Source organism: Siphateles boraxobius, unplaced genomic scaffold, assembly GCF_051911475.1.
Source record: "Siphateles boraxobius isolate OS27281-9 unplaced genomic scaffold, OSU_SipBor_1 41, whole genome shotgun sequence".
NCBI classification, from domain to species: Eukaryota; Metazoa; Chordata; class Actinopteri; order Cypriniformes; family Leuciscidae; genus Siphateles; species Siphateles boraxobius.
In genome coordinates this window covers 16,765,178-16,790,080 of record NW_027509042.1, presented here as the reverse complement: position 1 = coordinate 16,790,080, position 24,903 = coordinate 16,765,178, and the positions used below count along the sequence as shown (strand labels likewise).

The following is a 24,903-nucleotide window of genomic DNA, read 5'->3' as shown; positions in this document are numbered from 1 at the left end:
GGGATATACGTCGAGCTTCACTCAACTTACAACGTGTAGATAAATCACCTACAGAGATAACACACCCTTACGCCTGCGTGCTCTTGATCTGCTTTGGGTTGAACTTGTGTTCCACAGAGAGAGAGACGGAGTGTCGGTTGAGGGGCCGACAGAGCCTGGGGTCCTACAATAACAAAACCTCTTTGTGAAAACACTAAGGGGCCCGTTGAGAGACCAGGTCACGGAGCGGATTCTCTCGCAGATCTCCAACTCGCGGCAGCCCTGTTTTTTTTATTTTTTTTAGTCCAGCAGACAGGATATAATGGTTTCCACATGTGAAGGGGGCCCAAATAACAATGACAACAGTTGAGAGGCCGAGTGTTTTATTACCTTGAATTTCTACGCATAGCCATTGCTGCAGGCTTACAATAGCCAATATGTGCAGCAAAAAAAGGAATGTTTAGTAAAAAAAATTTAAGTCGTAAGTTAAATAAAAATAAATAAAAAATGCTGTGTTGTCATATATTTTTTGATAACATTATTGACTTTCAAAACCTAAACATTTGCTGTTGTAAAATATGATGAAAAGTAATTAAGGTAATTTAGCTGGCTAACAAATGAGATTTTGTAGAGGCATCAGTGAAAATGGTTTGAAAATGATAAACAAATAACTCTATAACACAGTTTTCCATCAAATGTGTTTATGAATTTATAGCTATCATTATAGCTAAACAAATTCCAGCTATTGTTGCATATTAAAAACCTATAAATTGCTCAAACTTGAAAAATGTACAAAAAAATGAATGGAAAAATATAAACTATGTGGTGGGGTCAGAGGAAATATTGGCAGGGAAAGTATACATTTAAACTACAGCATAAAAATGCTTATTGTTTAGTATTGTTTTTTATGAAAAGAAGGTTTTAAAACTGTATGCCACATCAAACTAGCTGAGAACTTAATTGTTTAAGTGAAAAACAACATCAAAACAAATGAAGTCTTGTGCGCTGTGCAACATTCAGTAGTGATTCAAGAAGCGACAAATTTCATCCACTTTGCCACATGTAGAAAAGAAATATGAAAGTCTCTATCACTTTGAGGTTTTAAATGTAGTTAATGTTCTTATCAGCACCATGGCAACATCCAGAGAAGATTTTAAGACTCTTCTAACTAAAAATAGGGCAGCAGACACTTTTGCTTTAAAGGCTGTGGAGGTAAACATGAGAGAGACTCAGAGTCTGTAATCTTTTCTCTAGTGAGGTGTTACATTTTAGGAGATGAGCGATGTCTGTTTGTCAGTGGTGAAGTCTGAGCTTCAAAAGCTGCAGCATAATTCACAACTCGCTGAAAAAGCATAAAAGGGGGGAGAAAGAGGGAGAAAAGATTGTGGGAAAAAAGAGGTCTTGGAGTCCACATCCCTGTCTGACATTCCCGGAGCTCATCCATCTATGATGGACGATGGAGACACCGCTTCATTTCCTGCTAGACTTGCACCTACCTAGAACCAGATCATCCACATTCTATTCAGATGGAGTTTCCATTAAAGGGATAGTTCACCCAAAAATGAAAATTATGTCATTAATTAATCAACCTCATGCCGTTCCAAACATGTAAGACTTTCGTTCATCTTCAGAACACAAATGAAGATTTGTTTTAATGAAATCTGAGAGATTTATGTCCCTCCATTGACAGCCTACTTTATTTGTAATGACAGAATCTTTATTTTTAGGTGAACTAACCCTTTAAAAAGTATAAATAAATACATCATAACTAGGGCTGGGGCGGTATGGATTTTTTCTAACCGCGGTTGAAAAGTAAGATTTTCCCGCGGTAAACCGCTTTAAATTTTATTTTATTTTGCCAGCCTTTTATTTAACCTATGTCGATTATATGAAGAGTGAACAGCATGAGTAAGATAGGATCATAAGATGGGTAAGACACGATTTTGAATACTTTATTAAGTTTTGTTTTGTAGAAAGCCTTTCTTTAAATTAAATTTCATTTTGTATAAATTGTACCTTAATTTTAATCACTGTTTCATTAACTAATTGCCTGGAATTAAGAAATAAGAAGCAAATAGCAGACATATAATCAGGAGGATGTGGAAGCGCAGGTGCGATCTCTTGCGCGTGAACTGGAGCTCGTCTCATAAATGAACCGAAACTCGGCGTAGGCTGGGCCTAAATGTCTACTTTTAAACAAAATTCAAAACGAAATGATAACATTTTAGTCTACAGTAGCCTAGTCAGGTAAGGTCAGGTTTGCCGATGTGCATTATAGGCTATTTACTTATTCATATTTATCCCTGGGCGTCGATCGGAGACGGAGTTCACTGCTGATATTCTGGGGATACAATATAGCCAATATACTAGGGACTTTAGCCTTTAAATATCTTTGCTGCATTGGATCAGTGTTCTTTCTAGAACAGCCAAGAGCTTTCTAGCCTCGCGACAGCAGTGTCTCGCATTGCTCATAGACCTTAAAACAGTCAGCGCCGCGGATGCGGTTTCGAAAATTGATCAAAAACCGTTGGTGCGGGTGGATGGCGGACAGATGATAAGTTTTGTGATGCGGTTGCGGATTAAATAATAATAGCCTATCCGCGCATCTCTAATACGAATGGAATGTTATTATGTGTCATGGAACATTGCGCTACTCAACTCGCGAAAGGTCGGATTTGCTCCATCTTTTGATAAGTTTTGTTTAGAAAACCTTGAATCCATGTAAGCCACAATATCATTAGACATAATCCATGTCATTAGAATCAATGAATCCATGTCATTAGACACAACGTGCACACATGTGCAGGCCAAGGTTTTTTTTTTTTTTGCGTTGATGACGGTGACAAGCTCAGACCCGCGGTTGGAGTCACGTGACCGCGGTAATGCGGTAACTGTCCCAGCCCTAATCATAACATAACAACATACCTAGTGGTTGACCGAATATCGCCACGGCTGATATATCGGCATTGGCTGATAAGTTTTTCTGATTGGCCGATGTGTTAGAAGTGGGACTTTTATTTTGACAGCACGATAGACTTATTTTGACAGGCGGCGCTGAGAACGCCAGCGCCTGATCACATAGTGCTCACTATCTCCGTCTTCATACGGTCTGTTTAACAGTCATATCTAATACGTTATTAGACAGCAAGTAAACGGTATACGAAAAAGTTAATTGTTTGCTTTTATATTATAAGTAACAGAAAGGCAAACAATTAGTCTATAATACTTTCTCATTTATAACATGAAGTAATACCACGATATTGTTTAAAAGCTAAAATTGTTTAAAAGTCTACCAACCAGACAAAGTATTTAGGATTATTGGCATTAAAGACTGATCATCATTCCCAAACTATAAAACAAATAATTTATTTAATATATAATAATAAACAGCAATGGTGTTGTTTTCCCTGTCTAAAATCCCTAAATGGTATGCCCAAACTTTTGGCTTGTGCAATGCAACGTTTCCAAACCACTGAAGATGAAAGTCAAACTTCAGGACTTCAAACCTGTGCCTTGTTAAATAGAAATACCATTTGACAACTTATAAAACTGCTTTATTGGTGGATCAAAGTAATACATCAAAGTACTAAAATAGTTAAGAGTTTCTTGGTAGCAAACCTGAAACAAAAAAAAACCTCCCATATGAAGTCTTTCAGAAGATTTAATCCATAAATGAATGCAGACCTACTACACATCCATACACATTCTCCATCTTGGGATCAAGTGGTTTTCTTTTTCTTTTTTTTTATCACACACAGGTGCGATCAAATTGCAGCTACAAGGAATTTTGTGCTGTGTTTTCAATTATCATGCAACATGCGGCTTATGTTGCAAGTCCTGGAAGGTGCGCTGGCTACCCTGGCACTCACGGTGGTGTAACTTTCCAACTTTCCAACCACCTCAACCCACAACGCCCACAGATGGTCTGGGCAACGTCGGGCTTAGCTGCCCTCTGTGCCTATTCTCCATTTAACACTGCCAACACAGTCAGACACACACCAACAGATCTGGCACCTGTAGTCATAATTACACCCTTGTAATGTTCTTCATCTGAAGCTTTTGAACTGTGAACGGCTAAATATGAAGCAAGTGAGGTGAGAAAACCTCGAGGACTGGAGAGCAAAAACTGACTAGACAAACAGCATGGTAGAAGACAGGATTTCTGCCTGGACTGAAGGACAAATCTCTTTTTCCACATAAAATACAAAATCCAGATCAAACATCCCATAGAGTCAGTTTGAGTTTATGGGAACAAGGCAATCAAATGGTGTCTGTAGGCTTGTGAAAGCCAACATTTCAGCACCGTCAAGCTTAAGCAAACAGACCTCTCCTTATAAACCAGCGATCTGCTTTTTATTCAGAAAACGTAATTCTCATTGCTTTGATTGCATTAATTCAACCACATCACTTGGGACAGCCAAACTGAACGAGAACATGTACAGCAGATCAAGGGTGGTCCTCTCTCTCTCTCTGGTTTTACATTATATTAAAATGTGAGGTCATGTCTACATCTACATACTGCATGCTCTCGAGCTTGTTCCTCTGAACAAAAATGACTTAGAAGTCTTTAGTTGGATACATAAAAATATTAGTTTTAGGACATTAGTGTTAAGATTCTTGGAAAAGCCATTTTGATTCACTCTCTGATTCACCTTCTTTAACACCTGAAGCAAAGTTTCGGTGGAAAGACTATCGACATGCAAGAAGCAAAGCTAATTATAATTCAAGAAGCAGAGAAGTAGATTGTTGAACCTACACATAGTAAATTAACTTTGGCTGGGATTTTGTCCTCACTTTTTAACATCAGTAACAAAATAGTTTATGTCGTTCCAAACCAGTTTACCTTTAAAACACAAATTATTACATTTTTAATGAAACCTGAGAGATTTCTGTCCCTCCACTGAAAGTCTATTTCACCAAAACATTGAAGCTTCAAAAAGTCTTCTGAAAAGACACAAACACTTATTTTTATGAACAGATTTAATAGGCTTGTAACAACATATAACATTGATCAAGGCACATACATCAAATATGGTAAACAAAAATGAAAACAGCTAGTCTCAGTCAACATATTCACCAGTCTGTTCAGTGACCAAATTTAAGTTGCACACAAAACTGGAAAGCACTCCTGAAAATATCGTATGGTCGAATTAGATTGTCTACAACTCAACGTCAAAGAGTCAGGGTGCACGGATTTTAATCAGTCAGTTGGGAAACAAAATTATGTTTTTATATTTGATGTCCAATGGTCGCTAAGGTTGTCAAAGTTCGCCAGGTTTGGAACTTATTCTTTCTCAGTTTACTTACTCAAATACTCAGTTTAAGGCACTTGTCAGCAAGTACACAAAAGAGCACATTGATTTTTTCCCCCTGCTATTTCCGTAATGCTATGCTGTGATCTCTTGTCCCTGGCATATACTGTTTGACAATAAACATTTGTCTTTCCTCTATCCTGATGACCCAGAGTCATTTGTCTTTCCTCTATCCTGATAACCCAGAGTCACTTTTGAGGGGCTGTCGCTTAAGAATGCACCACCTTTCCCAGGAACACTGACCTAAACTACCTAGAATTGTACACATGTGCTCTGCGTTGTAAACTTCAAGTTCTAAAGAACAGACCAAACCTTGGGGACCTCTAAATGTATATTATGGATATACAGCTCTGTACTTCATCACTGAGGTGGAAAAAAACAGCATAGTCTAGGATGAGTGAGTGTTTAGGTCTGTTTTCCTGAAAGAAAACTTAAATGTGTATATTTGCTAAACGATAATTGTGACAACTACTACGCAAGCATTCAGATGACCTTAAAGCTAAAACACATGGACTAGAACCTCACAAATCTTTAATTCTGACCCCATAAAACTCCTAACACAAGGTCTACAAGAGGAAGCACATTCCAATGATCAGGGAGAATCATTCCAGTGTGGGATCACTGCTTATCTCTGGTTATTCTCGGATCAGTAAGACAGAGCAGGATCCTGCTGCTCGCTTCAGTCCAGTGGACAAAGGCTCTGTTGGCTGTCTGCCGGATGTGAACTCATGGTGCGTGGTGAACACGCTCAGATGGACACAGGGGCTTGGTTACAGACAGCATCAGTGAGGGAGAGGGGCCTCGGATACCCAACGGCCTATACAAAGACCACGATATGTTGACTGCAAAATTCTTTTTTGTTCTTCGGTTAGGGGTAAAAGGACGTTTGAAATATGTGAGTAGTAGTATACTGTTAGCGAAAATCATGCAACAAACCACACTGCTGAGAGTGGCGTTTAGATGAATATGTGCTTTGTGCTTTCCTCTCAATATCAAAATAATCACACAACAATTTGAGAAAAGAGCAAGCATTTTTTTAAATAAAGAATAAGAATCTGATCATAGCAGTGTGGATATGTTTGCATGAGCTCTGCAATTTGGCATTTTAGTAAAGTCATGTCACGTTAATTCATATATAGGAGTGCACATAACTTTTTTGGTCTGGTTCTCAAGGGAGCACCTGGAGATCCTGCTTTATGCGGTACACTTATTCTACAAGCTGTCGTCATCACTTTCCTCCTGACTGTTCTCTTCACTATCTTCTTTTCTCTCGAACATGGTAGATGATGATTTTTTTTTATTTTGTTAACAATAATGACACAGACAACAAGAAGAATATTATGCTGCTGTCGCTTTAAGACCGAATGCACAGACCAAATATACTGAGACACATCCAGTTTCTTTCTCAACTGTTTACTTATGACATAGCCGAGAGAATACTTGCCGAGACGGGTATTTTGACAATTTTGTGTATGTATTCGTTCAAGCGAAGTAAACACGAAAGAGGAATCAATTCGGTGTTCGAGCACTGTCTGAAACGCACCTTTCTCGCTCTGCATGCGCATGGTTGGGGTGTGTCAGTATGAAGGTAATATGATGCCATAAAGAATCGCATGCACAGGGTATGATTTGTGAAAGTGTACATAAGATTCCAAGCGTAAATACAATTTGCATGTGCAAGAGAAGATTTGTAAAGGTGTAAATCGCCTTTCAAGTGTAAGAAAAAAATATTTGCAGCATTTTACTGTTATTCCTTGAATCTCTCAGCATGAAGCTGCAGTTTCACAATACATGCATTACACTTATGAATAACAATAAAATGCTGCAAAAAAAATTCTTACACTTGAAATGTGATCCTTTACAAATCTTCTCTTGCACATGCAAATTTTATTTACGCATGCAATCGTATGTACACTTACAAAAATCTTACCCTGCGCATGCGATTCTTTGTGGCATCATATTACCTTCATATGTGAGGCTGTGCGCACAGAATAAAAGCGTGAGAGTCATGATCTGCGCCTCTTCTTTCACATTTAAAATTGTTTGAATGTGTAAATTAGCAAAACAAAACACGTCCAGATGATAAACTTTCACTCTATGATGGTTAAACTTAGCAGTTAATACTCGAATCACATGCGTATATGGAATTGACATTCACCTACCTAGTAGTGGGGGACTCCAATCAAACATAGTTTTGGCCTGATTTTGTTCAAAATGATGCCACATGTCCACATCAGTTGGTTCTTCGACTTCACTTGAAGTTTATCGGCGTCTTAAGTCTATTACACACTACGCTACAAACATTGCCTTCAAAGACACTATTTATTCTTGGTATTAACATTTATTTTGGGGGATTGGGTCAGAAGTGAACTAAATGTAGGTAGGAATGGGGTATAACATGTTTGTGATACAATCACTTAAACAACATTCTCAGGTAGTCGAAAATGTGACCACACTGTATTTGCAGTGCAAACACTAATCCATCCTGATGCGTTTAAAGGACAAGTTCGGTATTTTACACTTAAAGCCCTGTTTTGAGATAGTTTCTCATGAAATAGAACGGTTAAGATTGAAATTTGGACAAATGCTGCTGTCCCGAGAATTTTCGGTTTCTGTATTAGCACACCCCCACCTCGACAATGGTTTCATAGGGGCACTGGAAGAATCATTCATAAAACACATTAAACTTTAGTTTACGTGAAACTCACCGAGTGGTCTGGGGTGTTCACTGATATGCTCACACAAAAATTGCTGCAAAAGATGCTTTCCAACCAAGCGGCAACCTCCCTGTCTCTCTCTTGAAACCAACACGGAAGTGAATTAAACTGCAATTCATCGCCTGGCCGCTTGAGGCTGGCAGCAAAAGTGAGTCAAATCTGTATCTCCCCCATGTTAAAATGCCCAACTTTACCGCAGAAAAAAATATGTTTACAGCCTGGTGTCCTAAGTTGTTTTGGTCTATACAGCTAATTTTGCCCTTCATGACAACTGTGAGGGGGTGGATTTTTTTTAGAACTCATCCGTTTAAATTACATTAAGCCTTAAAATGTTGCATAATCAAGGGCGTTGCCACTTGAGTGACAGGTGGATTACCGCTGCTGTTACTAGCCGTTTGTCTGCTCTCTGTTAGCCATCAGTCACCTCAGCTGATTCCAGCTGCTGAACTTGTCATCTCTGCCGTGTTTTGTACTTTTTTTGGGATTATTTCATACAGTTTATTACACGCCGCCCTTATACCTTCGCCCACGCCGTTGGATTCCGTTGTTGTCGAGTATCGAGAGAACAACCAGCGCTGTTCTTCAGTTGCTTTCCTCTGTGAACATGCACTCATGGATGTCTGACAATATCGTTGCTTTTTGGAGTTCAGATTTAAAAACGTCTAAGATCTAGAGGCCACACTCGTTCTGCAGTGCCATTAATCTTACGGAGCAGATAGACTATAGTATGCTTATTGAACTTTTTAGTGTTCAATAAAAAGTACCGTCAGATGAAATCCTGCAGGTGTCAGTGCTTTCTTTTCGTCCCTTAAATGAGCGTGGATTTCTAGTGCATTACTTGAACTTCTTTGGTAATATCTATCAGAATTGAAAATGGACTGAATAAAGCTCCCTACGAACTTGACGTGCGATGCCGCGCTGACTGACATGTATGCGCATGAATCACTGTCACACTCACACACACGCTCAGAGCAAATATTGTAAGTTACTGCATGAGAATAATAATGCATCACAATACACATAGTCTCACGGTTAGTTATGTATTTTAACTATTATAGTATTTCAAAGGGCAAAAACATGAACTTTAACTATTGGCTTTAGGTCTAATTCTTCAAGTCAGCTGTCACTTTAGCGCGAGGCCAGTAGCACATAGCTTAGCCGGAGCAAACTCGATCACGTTGAGCTAGGCGGGCGTAGTTTCAGCATCCAGTCACATCAACTCCACCCCGTCCCGCCTTTTTGCCCATTTTCGTTTATCCGGGAGTGACGCACTGTGACACGCTTCCAAGATGGCGACGAGTGACTCCGCCCACCTTAGGCTTCAAAAACGCTCTTCAGAAACCTACGGGTGACGTCATGGACACTACGTCCATATTTTTTCACAGTCTATGTCTCCAACAGGTGTTTACCATTCGTTGTAAAACTGTGGACCTATATTTCCAAATGCCTCAAAACCGGACATTCTTCCGTTTAGAGCTTGAATAATAGACACTCCAGCCCAGTTGGTGGCGATAATGCACCTTTGCCAATGTTTGGATAGCTTAGCCTACGATACTGCGGCTGGAAGACTACAGAAAGAATACAAACAACCCCATTTCCGTTTCCAGCGGCGTAGTAATACCGTTACCTCACAGAACATCTAATACAAGTCAATGGAGTTGGACAAAAACTACGATAAAACTTGTTGGAAAGTATCTTTTGCAGCGATTTTTGTGTGAGCATATCAGTGAACACCCCAGACCACTCGGTGAGTTTCACGTCTTTGTAAACTAAAGTTTAATGCGTTTTATGAATGATTGTTCCAGTGTCCCTATGAAACCATTGTCGAGGTGGGGGTGTGCTAATACAGAAACCGAAAATTCTCGGGACAGCAGCATTTGTCTAAATTCCAATCTTAACCGTTCTATTTCATCAGGAACGATCTTAAAACAAGGCTTCAAGTGTAAAATACCGAACTTGTCCTTTAAGTATTTAAAATAAATCCGTGTACCATCCTATCCATTCCAACAAGTAATAATATGTGCAAGCGGAATAAACTATAAAAACCATTAAATTATTAAGGATTACATATGTGTTGTACTTCAGAATTAAATAATGTATACAATTTAAGTATGATATGTGCAGTTAGGATGTCTGTCTAGTAGGGGTGGGAATCTCTAGGCACCTCACGATTCGATTCGATTACGATTCAGAGGCCTGCGATTCGATTCAAAAGCGATTATCGATTATCTGAATCTTTTGTGTGTGTGTGTGTGTGTATGTGTGAATATAAATACTTTGCTTTAAAAGTACAAAGTAATGACCCATAAAGAATTAACGTACAATATATTTTATTAACATTGCAAAAGAACCAACAGGAAAATAAAGTGTGCCTGACCTAGCAGCATACTTGTAGTAAATTAATAATATAACAACAACAGGTGTTCTGACGATTCATGCTACCCATCGAGATGTGCTATTTACTGGTGCATGTGGAGACTCATTTTTCTTCTGCTTACCACGCCCATAAATCTATGCATCCTTGCTGTGGAGACTTGTAGGAAACTTTGACAGGTCAAAGATGAATATTTGATGATAATTTTTACTTTTCACAGCGTTTTAAAAATAAAAACAGTACATTATACTGTACTCTTAACTTCGAATTTTATTATAATTTTATTTCATATAATATTATAATTTTTACTTGTTATATCAAATATGATAATTGCTAGTTCATTTAAAATATCCAAATATGCTCCCCATACACTTACCCTGATTAAAATGAAATAACGATGTTATAATATTGTGAGATTTACACCATTATGGAAACAATAGAGAATGAATCAACATTATCTATGATCGATTCGCGTTTGGGTAGCATTTTTCGACAAGGCAGCAGAAATCGTCTGAACACCGGTACAGCCCAGAGCCATAGAGAGAAACGGCTCTGGTACAGCAGAGTGTTTTTCCTCCTCTGGGTGGAAACGTGTCATATGGCTTCTCATATTTGTCGTGTTGCCGAAATATTTTAGTTTTATTCTACAAAGCTTACAACTAGTGTAGCTCTTGTCCAGCTCCTTTCCCCCTTCAACTTCATAGAAGCCAAAATATTTCCACACGTCAGCTTTTAACGAGGAGGGTGTTTGGATTTCGCGCTCAGCCATCGCGTCTCTGTTATGTGCGCACGCCACAGACAGACGGTCCGGGCACTGCACTTCCGCGCTGCAGAGTTCCGTCTTTTGCGTTCCGTCAATATTACGTCATTATAAATAGGCTACATATCTAAAAAAAAAAAAAAATTTTTTGTTGAAAATCGATTTTTGACATTTGTGAATCGATTCAGAATCGTCCACGTCCGCATCACGATGCATCTAAGAATCGATTTTTTCCCCCACCCCTACTGTCTAGGCATGCAATTTATATTCAGATTATATGTTTTAAAACATCTCTCAAACCTGCTTGATAAGCTTAAAACTTGGGATGTGTGTGAATATTTGCACACTGACTATGAGAAAGCGCTTTAAGCTCAACGTGGCGAAACATTTGGCTACAAACATAACTAGAAAAACAACTTGAGGGAAAAACTGTACCTCATTTGCTGTCAATTATTTGTATAATACCTTAGGTTTCAGTCAGGTTTACATGCACATGTTCATGGGAAATGGGTGAGGAAAAATAACGACAAGCGTTAAGAACGAGACAGAAATGCATTTGAATCACCAGTCTGGAAACTTCATCGATGCGGTTTCTGCCAGATTATACAATGTGACACCATTGCAAGGTTAAAGTTTGGCTGATCAAAGATCTGGGTACTCATGGACAAATATTTCCATGCGCAAATATGCATTTGTGCACAAGCTGGTAAACTCACACTAAACTATAGAAAAACATGATCCACAAAGTCTTGCAGTAAAAGACAGTAAACACCCTAGGCAACTAAAGATATATTTGCTGTCAAATCATTGCTTACATTCCTTTGCAACTGCTCTCTAAATGATGACATTTCCACCGAGAAAGCTGCCAGGGTTAATTCAAATAGTAAAAAAAAAAAAAGCCAACCTTCCCTCCTTTTCACAAATCCAACTAAACACAGGAATACGGCACTTGGTTTTGGCACCATCCATAATGGTTTATGAAGTGAAGACATTGCAAACAAACAAACTCACCTAATCCTCTTTGAGGAACCCAAACAGAGATGAAAATCAGATGAAAGATTTGCCAAATCCTCACTCAAAAACAGCTGAAGGTCTGATTCCGGTTTGCGGTGTAGTTAACTCACTCATTGAAACAAGTAAATCAAGAGATAACACTGACATTAACAGATTTGAACCACAGAGACATTATCAGGTTGAAATCTACAGTCTTGTAGCAAAAGTAAACAAAAGGAGATATCATGCTGAATCAAATAATTATGCTGTTAGTGTTTGCAGATGTATGAATGCTGGCGATCACGTCAAAAATGCGATTAACACCCAAGTATCACATTTTTCCATTTTTTTGGCTCTTTCAGCTATAAAGCAAGGACATAATTCATCAATAACATCACCCATTCAAAAAACAATCATCTATTTTCAATCTGGGTCTAGATGTCTACAGTAGTTATTTAACAGCACTAGCAAAGCAAATGACAAATAAAACCAACAGACCTAACACTCAAGAACCCACTTGGCTGGTCTTCAAAGTCAGTTATGAATTTAAAGAAACAGTCCACCCAAAAATGAAAATTCTTTCATCATTTACTCACCCTCATGTTGTACCAAGACTTCCATTCATCTTTGAAACACAAAACGAAGATATGTTTAATGAAACCGAGAGATTCCTCCATTGAAACTCCATTCACCAAAACTATGATGCTTCAAAAAGAAAAATCATAAAGACAAATCTCTTTAAGATGACTTTATGAACTTTTTGAAGCATCAAAGTTAAACTCACAATTCATTTTGCTCAGGCTTAATTCCCATTTCATATGATTATTGCGTAACAAATTATTTCTCAGTACATTAACACTAGGAGAGTGTTAATACCAAATTGCTATACCAAAGTTAGTGCTAGATGATGAAATAGGCAAAAACAATAAAAAATCTAATATCAGACAATAGTGATAAATTAAATATAATTTGATACACTGTTTTCTGTTTTAAATAAAATGTAATTTATTCCTGTAATGGTAAAGCAGAATTTTCAGCAGTCATTACTCCAGTCTTCAATGTCACATGATCCTTCAGAAAAAAATTCTAATTTGCTGATTTGGTTTTTTAACTAATGTTTCTTATTACAATTAATGTTATCAAAAGAGTTGCTTAAGGGCTGCTAAATATATTTGTAATAAATTTGATACATTTTTTTAAAAAAGTCAACAAAGTTTTAAAGAACAGCATTTATTTGAAAGTCTAAATTTAAAGTCTAAAAGTCTTTAAATCTAATTTATTTCCCCCGTAAAAAAAACAAACAAAAAACACTGACCCCATTCCTTTGAATTGTAGTGAGTGTATCTGGAAAACCGCTTGCACAGTACCACAGTATTACAAATAGAAAATAAACTCTAAATAACCCCACATAAAACCTTTCAACAAAGTGAACGTGCATGCAGAGCCCACTGCACATTACTATAAGTGCCTCCATCAGACACCTGAATTCCCACCATGCTCTGCTCCGAACTGTTCATTACACACAGTCTTCCTTTCAGCAGACACCAGAGACCCAAAGAGCTGTCCCCAAGACTCCTGTAAAAGAGATGCTGGCACTGGACCAGTTCACACAAGCACACACACACCATCACGAGTGCCAAGCGGACCGCTACCGGGCACGATTTGAGAAGTGCACATGCAAACATCGAGCACAAACATATTCTCTTTCTCTCCCACAAGCTTGCTCTTTTCTTTCTCTCAGACACAGGCACCTAGTAAAACAGGCAGTAAATTGGTCCCCACTGCTTAAGCAATCACAAGACAAGGACAGTTTATCTGAGACCACACTGCAACATGTCTATGAAGTCTCTAGGGAACATAAATCAATAAACAGAAGAATTTACTTTCGAAATGCTCGTAAATAGTCCACGCACAAGTCCACACAAACAAACGTTAAGCAGCAACTTGGGTGTCGTGGCCAATAAAAATTATTTTTGATTCCTTTTTATGTTTACATATCATTGAGGGGAAATGTACTCTTTGCCTAACACCCAAGTTCATCTGCTGTGCTAACGCAGGTGTTGCGTTACCAGTCGGTCTGGAATAGATAAAATAGCTGTCCTTGGCAAGCAACAGCCCAGCTCGAGACAGCCATAGCAAAACACAGCTGCTGCTTGTTGCTCTAGCAGCTTTACTCCTTTTCCTATCGCACATTCAAAGCAAGAACGCTCCTTTATGTCGGCCAATTAGTGGCCTCAGAGTCAAGGTTCTTTTATCTTTCAAAGTACACACTGCAAGAGAGAGATTCAAAGTTCAGACACTATCTTAGGTCATTTCCTGCTTCCTCCTGGGTTGCAAGAGAGGATGCCAATCTTCAAAATGAAATAAATGAGATAAGAATTACCTGTACACTAACAACAAAAGTACCAAAAAGGACAAATAACTAGTCAATCAGTGACTGGTCAGTAAGGTCTGCTAATTTATCTAGATTTTATTCAACTTTTTTTGATGGCTGGATGATGAATACAGAACTTATCAGAGCTTATCACAACTTTGTGCCTTTATTTTAGCAAGGAATTTTTAATTTTAGCAAGTACTTAGCAAGGAATGTTCAGATATTAAAATTCTAGTTGATACAAATAAACCGATAATTATTTTTGATTTATCGTTATGGGCAAAAAATGATAAATACTGAAATTAAAATAATGAAATATTAAAAATAGAAAAATCCAAAAAAAACATTTTAAATTCTACAAGTGAATTTAGGAATCAAAATATAAATATGAAACTTAGATATTGATTCAATCAAAATGAAAAACGTACAAAAACAAACCAATAAACAATCATAAAAATTAAATAATGAAATAAAATACATGTTTATAAAACAAAACATGTTGTGTCTTAGTGTGCTCTTATTTAAGAATCAGTCCACATATGAAGCAAAACCACAAGTAAAAAAAAAATACTAATGGAGACACAGGTCTAACTGTCTTATGCCTCTCATGAATAAAAAGGAAATGTGGCCCAAATGCCACAAAGAGGAATTCACATCTACCCTCTTATCTCAAAGGTTATCAGATGAAGGGGTCTGGATGGGATGCAAACTACTGTATTTATGGATCCTCTTTAATCTCTAAATCAGGGAGTGACCCCTGATCAAACACAGTGGGTGCTCTCCTCCTCCCTCCCCTAATCTCTAAACGCATCCATCTTCTATCTGAGCTCCTTCCTCTTTGATGAACAATACAAGTTTTGCCAAATGTTCTCAATATATAGAACATTTTCATTTATAGTTGCTCCCTAGAACTAATAAAACAGACTCTGGCATGGGGCCGCTTCACCCAAGCAAAATAATCGATGCCCAGAGTGTTTGCTAGGTGAGCATTTTAATATTGTGAACAGCTTAGAGAAAAAAGATAGAGATGGATGCTAACAGCATGCAGGTGTGAATGGGATCAAAGTGTTCAGGATTATTGAAGTGGAGTTCATTCATTCAGTCACAGTGAATGGGTTTGGCTGGTTAGTGTCCTCACCCTGTGTCATTTCAGGGCTGTTGTGTTCAGACCCCCGTCTACTCCTCCCACACTAAAACATTCCTGTCTCAGACACTTCAATGCCCTATCAAAAAAGCTCCTTATATACATAATACATGAGTCTCTGGAAACACTGGGGAAAAAAAACGCACATTCCTAAACAATCAATAATGACCAGAGAAAACTACTCCAAGATTACATCAACAGCTTTTAAAGTGAAGATAATCTTTTAGAGTTAAAACACTGATGGGTTCTCAAAGAAAAAACTAAACAGTCCCATCATTAAAACAGGCTTTGTTCAGACAGGCAAAGAAAAAAAAGTGTTGTGCCGGACTAAAATTTGTCTAGTTGAAGTTGAAATCTGAATGTTTTTTTGTTTTGTTTTTACAAATACAATCAAAATGTGGTTTGAAGTCTGATTAAAATCTATTTGCTCATGCCTGAATGGACAGACAGGACTTGAATTGATTTAGAATTTTTACTCAAACACACTGACTAAATATGAATTACACAATAAAGGAATATATAAAGTTATAATTATATATAAATTATAATTATAAATAAAAAAAACTGTTATCCCCCCAAAAATATTCACCCTCACCTCAATCCAAAGCTGGATGCTTTTGAGCTCAAGATATGCAAGAACTGTCATATATGTGAATGATATTTGCATGATTTACTTGCCCTGCCAAAAATTTGACTGGCCATAGAAGTTTCTAGAAATTTACCGGGAATGTTCAGCCCTTTTGCAATCCTAATTCTAATAAATGCACTTATGATGACACCACATTTTTAAATATCAGTGAAATTTCACAATTCTTGAACATTTCTTTAACATAAGACAAAAATAAAATGAACAGTCAAAAATAAAATAAGAACCAAAGCAATTTAAGCATAGAACAAACAAATACAAAATATCAAAGACATATATAACAGTGTTTTAAGTTTTTCCTCTAGGTCTAGGTGAGGTGAATAATCAAATGTTAAATATCACTGCAGATCTGATTGACAACCAACTCTCCAATCCCATAAGTTTCTTTTACTCCGCTTACTCAAAAGACAAACAACAACAAGAGGGTTATCGGGACGGTCTGGACCTTGGAGAGAGGGGGCCGTCAGTTTGAAAAGAAAAGAAGCAGAAATGAAAACCAGTCTGGTGTGAAAGCAGTAAGTGCCCTTCTCGTCTCTCTGTGAATGTGAGGCCGTATCAGAGGAGAGGGGGAAGGAGATCACGGTCCCAAAAAACATAAAGGTTGAGAAGAGAACAAGCACCAATCCACCCCTCATAGACATCCAACAAACACCAACACAGACACACTTCTGAGAGCGCAGTGGGGCCCATGGTCTCCCATCCCCATCCCCCTTGGGATAGGGTAGGGTGTGTGAGGACCTCCCTATTGAAAACTCTGTGATAAGACCCGATGTGCCATCCCAGGTCGATCCTGTAGGAACTTACTGAAAGAACCTTTTGAGTGCTGCACAAAGGCCAGTTCCCATGAAGCTTCTATTCTTCACTACGTGTGTGTGAGAGAAAGACCCCAAACTGATTAAATAAGGCCGGTTAATTACAGCTCCTGGTAAATAAAGGCACTACAGAAGGCAGGCTCTTCTCAAAGAGAAAGGGGGGGGGGGGGGTTGCCTCTGGGAGATTGTGAATGAAAGACCTCCTCTCAAAAGCTTCCACACAGCAGACTTTCTAACTAGGTCGTTCAATAACAGGCGCATCCTAGCCGTGCAATGAGAAGCCCTCTTGGTGAAGTTTCGAGTGAATGAAAAATACGCCACAATGGCTTCGCCGAGGTTTACTTTACCATGGTGATACCCGGCGAAAGGACTGCTGGGGTGGCCTTTCCCCCCCCCCCCCTCACCGAAAGCCTAATTAAAGCATACAAATGTTTTGCTGCGATGGACGGCGTGGAATGCTCCCTTTAAATTGTTAACTTGAGTTTGGGAGTGGTTTCAACAGGATACTGAAAATCGGTGAGGGGACAAAAGGACAGGGACAATAGAGTGAAACATAAAGCAGAAAAGATATGGGGGGAAAACAGGGCAACGCGTACAGAGAAACCGAAAGAGCGACTCTGCTGCTGCAGTCGGCATTAATTGGAATCAAACAGCTGGAGGAGGAAGGCAGGAATCGCTTTTAACTCAACGACTGCTAGTGCTACAGAAACGCAAAACACTTTAGGACTAAAGTGAAAGTGGCATTAGACTTATGAATTTTTGTGTGTGAGAGTGAGCAGTGAACTCAAAGACCTAAACACACAAGCAATACACTATAACTCTACAACTGTCCTGATATCATAAAGAAGATTGTAAAATGTCATGTGGTGTGACTCCCCAAAAGTTTAATGAATGACATTTATGAATATTTATGACATTTTATGATTAATAAATGATGTGTACATTTGCATGCATTAAAGCAGTAAGAAAATTCTATTAAACATTTATTTTTACTTTACACCACATGATTGTTTTTGGTAACTTTTTGGTTAACTTACCTTCAAAATGGTGAAAAATGGTTATCAAAACCATAAGATATAATATGAGATGCATGAAGTTTTAACATCTACTCTCGTGTAATGGAAATCATTATCAATACTTTTATTCAGCAAGAATGCATTACATTCAGAAGGTGACAGTAAAGATATTAATTTTACAAAGATTACTATTTGAAATAAATGCTGTTCTTTTGAACTTTCTATTTATAAAAAAGAAAACATATCACAGTTCACACAAAAATATTAAGCTGCACAACCTTTTCAACATTGATAGTATAAACATGTTTTTGAGCACCTATTCAGCATGAGCTAAAATTTTAGCTTTGCCATCACATAAATTACATTTTAAAATATACTAAAATACAAATATATATATTAAATTGAAATTTCACAAAATTAATGTTTTACTGTCTTTCTGGAATAAATTTAACACAGCATTCATGATCATAAGAGACTTATTTCAAAAACATGAAAAAGTCTTACCGACCCCAAACTTTTGAATGGTATAGCATTCAACTAATTTCTTAACAGGTATAGGCTAATTGATGAGAAATACATTTTTATTTGTCAGATAATTAGTCTATGACCCCAATTTCTTTCCACATAAGGTCAGCAATAAGGAAACATTGTAACTAAATGACCAAGAAAAGTATTATGGCAATGTTTTTTTTTCTTCTATTTGTTTTTGGAAGATATACCAAAAACAGACGTATAATACAATAATTCCAAGGTATTCTTTAAAGTACCATGCAAATGCCATAGTATATGAGTATTAGTTTCATGACACATCAAATTACCTGAGTAATATTCTGATAATCCACTGGACCATGGTAAAGCCAGAGTACTATTTTGCAAGGGTCAACGTTGAGTCATCATAATAATCTTCAACCAAATTCAAAGAAAACTAGGTAATTCTACACAATCCTCAGAAGCTAATGGCATGGTCAGGGTTCTTCTGATCAAGACCAGTGGCTGTTCCCCCCAGACGAGTGTGTTCACTTAAGCAGAGAGCAGTTCCAAAGGTCACAGTCACAGAGTAGTGGACAGTCAACACAACAAATGCTCCAGAGTTAATTAAGCATGGCCGAAAAGCCTTGGCCTCACGAACAACCTACTGTTACACACTCATCCACTGTAACTGAATTAGCTAAAGAACTTGTAGATGTTTGACCAGTCAGGCAGTGAGGAGGGGGTAGCCCATCAGATTGGACTTCTTTGAAGGGGCCCCGGTGGCCATGAACTGATGGATGGTCGTTAACTGGATGGGTCATTTGCAATGGCTCTGTCTCAATGGGCTATTTCATCAGAGATCATCCCACCCAGAGACTATGAAATGTCCTTCAAACCCTGACTGTTTTCCATTGATGAATCCAGCACAAAGACTGATCCCTTCCTACAGACCACAGTCGGTAGAGGAAAAATCGAGATCTAAACACCGCTGTGTGATATGAAGATGCCAGGAATTAATTATATAAGCCAGTCCTTTAAATTAAATTAAGGGTGACGAAACGATGGCAATTTTCATCTTGTTCCAAACATATTTGATTGACTTTCTCCTGTGGAACAATGAAAATGTATGTACAATGAAAGTCAATGGGGGTTCAAAATCGTTTTGGATCACACTGACTTTTATTGCATTAACAAAAATGTCAAAATGTTATTTGTGTGTTCCACAGAGAAAAGAAAGTCATACATGTTTGGAATGGGTGAGTAAATGACAAAGTACATTTTGGGTTGAACTATCCCTTTAAATTCCAGGTGCACCTAAACGTTTTGGGATTTTCCAATGACCCCAGCACAATTTTTACTCAACAATCTTATCACACTGACAATCAAGCAATTAGCTTTTATACCGACGATGTTCATTGATGTAGGAGGACAGGACGTAGAACCCGTCTCTATTACTTTTTACACACACCGATTCAGAATTACCATCATTAGTCAATTAGGAGGCCTCAGTTCAAATAGCCTCAACTTAAACCAGCCACCAGTCTGATGGACAAACAGAGAGCTCAGACCAGCCTGAGGAGAAATACTGCAAATAAGAAAAGCAAATATACACAAGCTGAAATGTAATTTACAACACTCAGTAGTACACTTAACAAGTGGTATCAAGTATTTATGTGAGCAAGCCATCATACATTAGGAAATGACAGCTTAAATAAGATTGTTTGCTATGAGAAAATTATTACAGAAAACATAAGACATTAAGATAATATTATTAAACAACATCTAAAATATATTTTATGAAACAGTGGTCATTAATTGTGAATCATGTAAGATAAATATGCCTAGAGACAAAAATCATATATATTTTCTTAAATAGAGTGACATTTTGATTTGTCATAAACAAAATGAATCTCATACATTAACAAAGATACATCATAAAACAATGAGGTGGCTCTTGAATCAAAGCTAGGATGTAGGTCTAACCGAGTTTGTAGATGGATGAGGTCAGATATGTTTTTATGGGCACATGAATATTTAAACTGGAAGCAGATAGTATAGTTTGCGGGAAATGACTAACTAAATAAATGCAAGATAAGAAAAAAAATGATTTCAACAACAGATAATCAGTGGATGTTGCCGATTTGTAAATGTGACTGCATGAGTAATTCATTAATTTGATTTACAACCAACTATAAGTCCAGAGAGAGAGAGAGAGAGAGAGAGAGAGAGAGAGAGAGAGAGAGAGAGAGAGAGAGAGAGAGAGAGAGAGAGAGAGAGAGAGAGAGAGAATTAACATCTGAGTGTGACAAAGAAGAAAGGAGGAGCTAGGACAGCAGTATAGTATGCCACAGATGAAAGGCCATTTGGGTCTGACCCCCTACTGCCCACCTCTGTGCGCGCTCCCTCTGAAATGTGCGCGCGTTTACACCAACACATCACACACAGCGCCACAACAAATTTGCCATTTGTTGAGAAAACACACGTTTAATTGTTTTCGTAATTGATTTTTGATTTTTGGTGGCGCCAAATCATTGTAGTTTATTTTTAAATAAAGGATATTTGCTTATAAAAGGACATAAAGCACACAACACCCTGCATTCATATTTTAAAAAAATAGTTGTAAAGGAAACTGAACTCCAGTTTTTAAACCTAAAAATATTTCTAACCTAATAACACGTTAGTGAAATAAATGTAGGCTACACGTTGTTTATTTATAAAATGCAGAATGTTTATACATTGACTAGATGAATGGGCTACTGCAGATGTTTCTGATGAGGACAAACTCGGAGAAAGTAAACAATTAATCTTTCAAATGGAGTTTTTGCATATCATATAAAGCCTTTAAATGAATGAATGCACACAAGCATGATTGAAAAGACAATCAATAACCATGCGATTGGGAGGACTGTCGGTCAACGTGTTTTAAAATGTCCATAACTCTGAAAAGAGCCGTCTTTAAATTTGATAAACAATCAAACCATGCAAACAAGCATCAAATGCACAATAGTATGACAGTAACGTTAGGCTACAGGATTCTATCCTAAATTAGTACGTGTCGTGCACTTTATCTCACTTTCAATGTTATTCAAGATAATTAGACCAAGCCATACTCTCAGAAGAATGCATATTATACATGTACAAACGTGCATTAAAAGACACAAGCTGAAGTTTTAAAAGGTTGTTTTATTACCTGCATGGTGAGAACACCCAGCTCCTGAGTAGACAGCTTCTTCATCTGCACTGCCAAAACTTGAGCCTCTTCCAGGATCGAAAACTCACTATCCGCACCACAAAACCCACCACAAACAAACACACACAGGGCGACTAGGCTCCACTTTGAAAGCTCCAGGTTATTCCAGTATGATCGGGATTGTGTGCTCCACGCCGCGAGAGAGAATCGAGATCCTGTCCGCGCACGACTCGCCATTATGGCTCGATGCGCTCCTGCACGGGAATAGCGAAAAACTTCAGCGATTACTTCCCAACTTTCTCTTTTCACTTTTCCCACTTTCCGAACTCCAGCAGGGTTACTAAGTTGCAACAAGGCATAGTTTTAAAAAGTCAAACGCAGGTAAAGAGGGCAGCATTAGTTTATTTGCCTGTTGGCGCTGGGTAAAGTGAGTGTGTGAGCCGTGTGTGTGTGTGTATGTGTGTGAGAGAGCCGGAGCATCACAATAGGAGTGAAAAGCAGGAGGCGCGCCATCCAAACACCGTCATGGATTCTGCAGAGCAGCTGGATTTGGATTTAATCCTGTAATGTTGAGACGGGGGTCCCAGGGGCCCCTGTTTTGCTAGATTGAAGTATATTCAGCATTCAAAACCTTCCATTTAGCCTTTAAACTTTTACAAATCCTGTCCTGCAACAAGTTTAAATTAATAGCACAGATGTTATTGAGGCTTTAACCCTGTTTTATCACAAAGTAGACATACACTTTGAAAGGTTGTTTTATGATACGTCATAAAAGAAGATTGTAGAAAAGTAATAACATTTGTATTTGGGGGTTAAACTGATATCAAAAACACCTTGAAAAAAAAATACAATAAACAAAAAAATTAAATAAAACAATAGCTAAACAAATTAAAATAAATGACTGACATGCTATATTGTGTCAGAGATGAATCATTAAGAGGACCATTAATCTTTTTTTTCAGGGGCTTTTTTTACATTAATAGAAACTCTTTTTTCTGAAAAGCACATAATTTATTTATGTAAAATAATTCTGAATAATTTAGCCTATTTGAAATACATTCTCAATCTAAACCTATAAAATTAAATCAACATCGAACACAAAGCTGTAAATAATACACAAGATATCCTAATAAACACAATAAACATTCACATTCATTGTAAATAATGTCAACATTTGCCATTGACAAGTCTTGAATAGAATATTATATATCCAAATAAATAAATATTATTATTGGCATTGAACCCTGTTTAAGATTTGACTCTGGTGCATGTAAAACTATAGCAAGTTAAAATTCAATTTATTTTAAATGTCTTTGAGACCGACATAGCAACTTGAAGTCCTGTTTATATCCAGTTTTCATAAAATTAGTTAAAGTCAAGAAGTATCATCCTGATATTTGCATGTCAGCTATGGCAGGACACGAGCATAGCAAAAAGTGTGGTTTCTGGGGTCTTTACTAAGATATGTGCATGTCAACCTCAGAAAAGCACCGGCTCCTCCAATAAGTATGGCAAATATGTCATCTGAACAGTGTGGTAAGAGAGAGCCTATATTGAGAATGTGAGGTGAACTCCAAGTGCGAGGGAATGAATGGTTTTGTACATTCGGTGATTTTCTGTGTGTAAAGGACTTGTGAAACACTATATTTTTATGGAATTTAAAGCTAAGATGCATAATAACGTGGTCCGACCTGTGGTTTAGAGTTATTTAAGGCAAAACACATTCATTTTGGACTGAAGATTCTTTGGTTCTGTTAGGTGAAAGCAGCCAGCTGGTTTCTTATTGTGGTTCTCTCAAAATAACGCTGTATGCAGTTATGCCCAAAAGAGTCTTCCCTAGAATTAATTATTTCTTTCTAATTAATTATAATGAGAGAAAGAGAAAATTAATGAGAGCATGATGTACTGTGTTCAATATCTTTACAGTTTGCTTTATATAAGCATGGCATTACTTAGAAAACCTGAAAACTGAGCTGGAATTTAAAGAACGGATAATGTAACATATCAACCTCAGCCAGCTATGTAAAGCGATTCCCAATTCATTCTTATATATACATTGCAAATAGTTGAATTTCAGTCTTAAATGACATGTTTCTGGTCTAATGAGGCTTATGTTCATTATACTCAGTATATGTATGGAAAGATGCATGATTGTGACATGTGAAGCTTTATGTTTCTTAAAAAGTAACCAAATGTGACCACCAACTTTTGTCTCATGTGTATTAGAATATATACACATTAAAAGATGAACTTGAGGAGGGTGTTGTCACCACATTGATATTTAAATTTATATTAAATTAAGATTTATACAACCATTTAAGAATAATTCCAAATATAATGTAATTATGATTCTATTTTAAGAAATCCACCACTGTAAAATAGTTTGCATGTGTTAAATTGTCTCGTCCCATTGATGTCCTTGCATTTACTGATTTATACGCCCCAGTCTGAGATTAATTGCCCTGAATTAAGAACCCCTTAATTGTAAACTAAAAAGGCCTTCAGTTGAGTCAAATTAAAAGCTGTCCTCTTTAATCTTGACAAGTATGTGTCTAAAAATAAGATCTCCCCCAGTTACCAATAGAGAGTAAAAAGCCTGCATTGAGTTTCGGTAAATCGGCTGAAGTGCCTCGGAGATAATGAATGAGATCAGCTGAGATGGTTCCTGTTCTAATGTGGTTGTGAGAATATTTGCTACTTGGCCAGATGTGGAGTCATATTCATTTGGTATTACATTAGCCAGTTCAATTTAATTAACACAAGTGTCAACAATCATATTAGTCAAGTCAGTTTTGTATTAGTCTTTCCTGGAAAACAGTCACCTTTCTGAAAAAAGTGCAAAAGAATGTTGAAGCTTCTCTATTATTGATCTATTGAGTCTATGAAACAATTTAAAAATTGAAAACATCAATTCCCATATGTGAATTAAAATGAATATAATAATGTGGACCATGTTCTCCACCTCCATTGTAGCTGCGGCCGCTCAGAGCTGTGGCAGCAAAGTCTCCAGTGCCTGTCGAGGCGGCAATCCCCAAACCCGGTGGTGGACACCGGAAGTAAGGGATGCTGTCAAGCTGAAGAAGGAGTCCTATCAGGCCTGGCTGGTTTGTGGGAC

The 24,903-nt window shown here is 37.6% G+C and overlaps 1 protein-coding gene across 2 annotated transcripts in view; it reads right to left on the bottom strand.

Annotated features, from left to right (window-relative positions):
* cachd1 (cache domain containing 1) overlaps positions 1–22,269 on the bottom strand; it is a 76,649-nt gene extending 54,380 nt beyond the window's left edge. Inside the window, exon 1 of one of the 2 annotated variants that reach the window (XM_077198650.1) lies at positions 21,789–22,269. In XM_077198650.1, the coding sequence (XP_077054765.1) occupies positions 21,789–22,025 (237 nt within the window). In that variant the 5' untranslated portion in view covers positions 22,026–22,269. The remainder of the gene's footprint in view (positions 1–21,788) is intronic. The other variant, XM_077198649.1, reaches the window with a different exon arrangement.
* Positions 22,270–24,903: the final 2,634 nt, after the last annotated feature.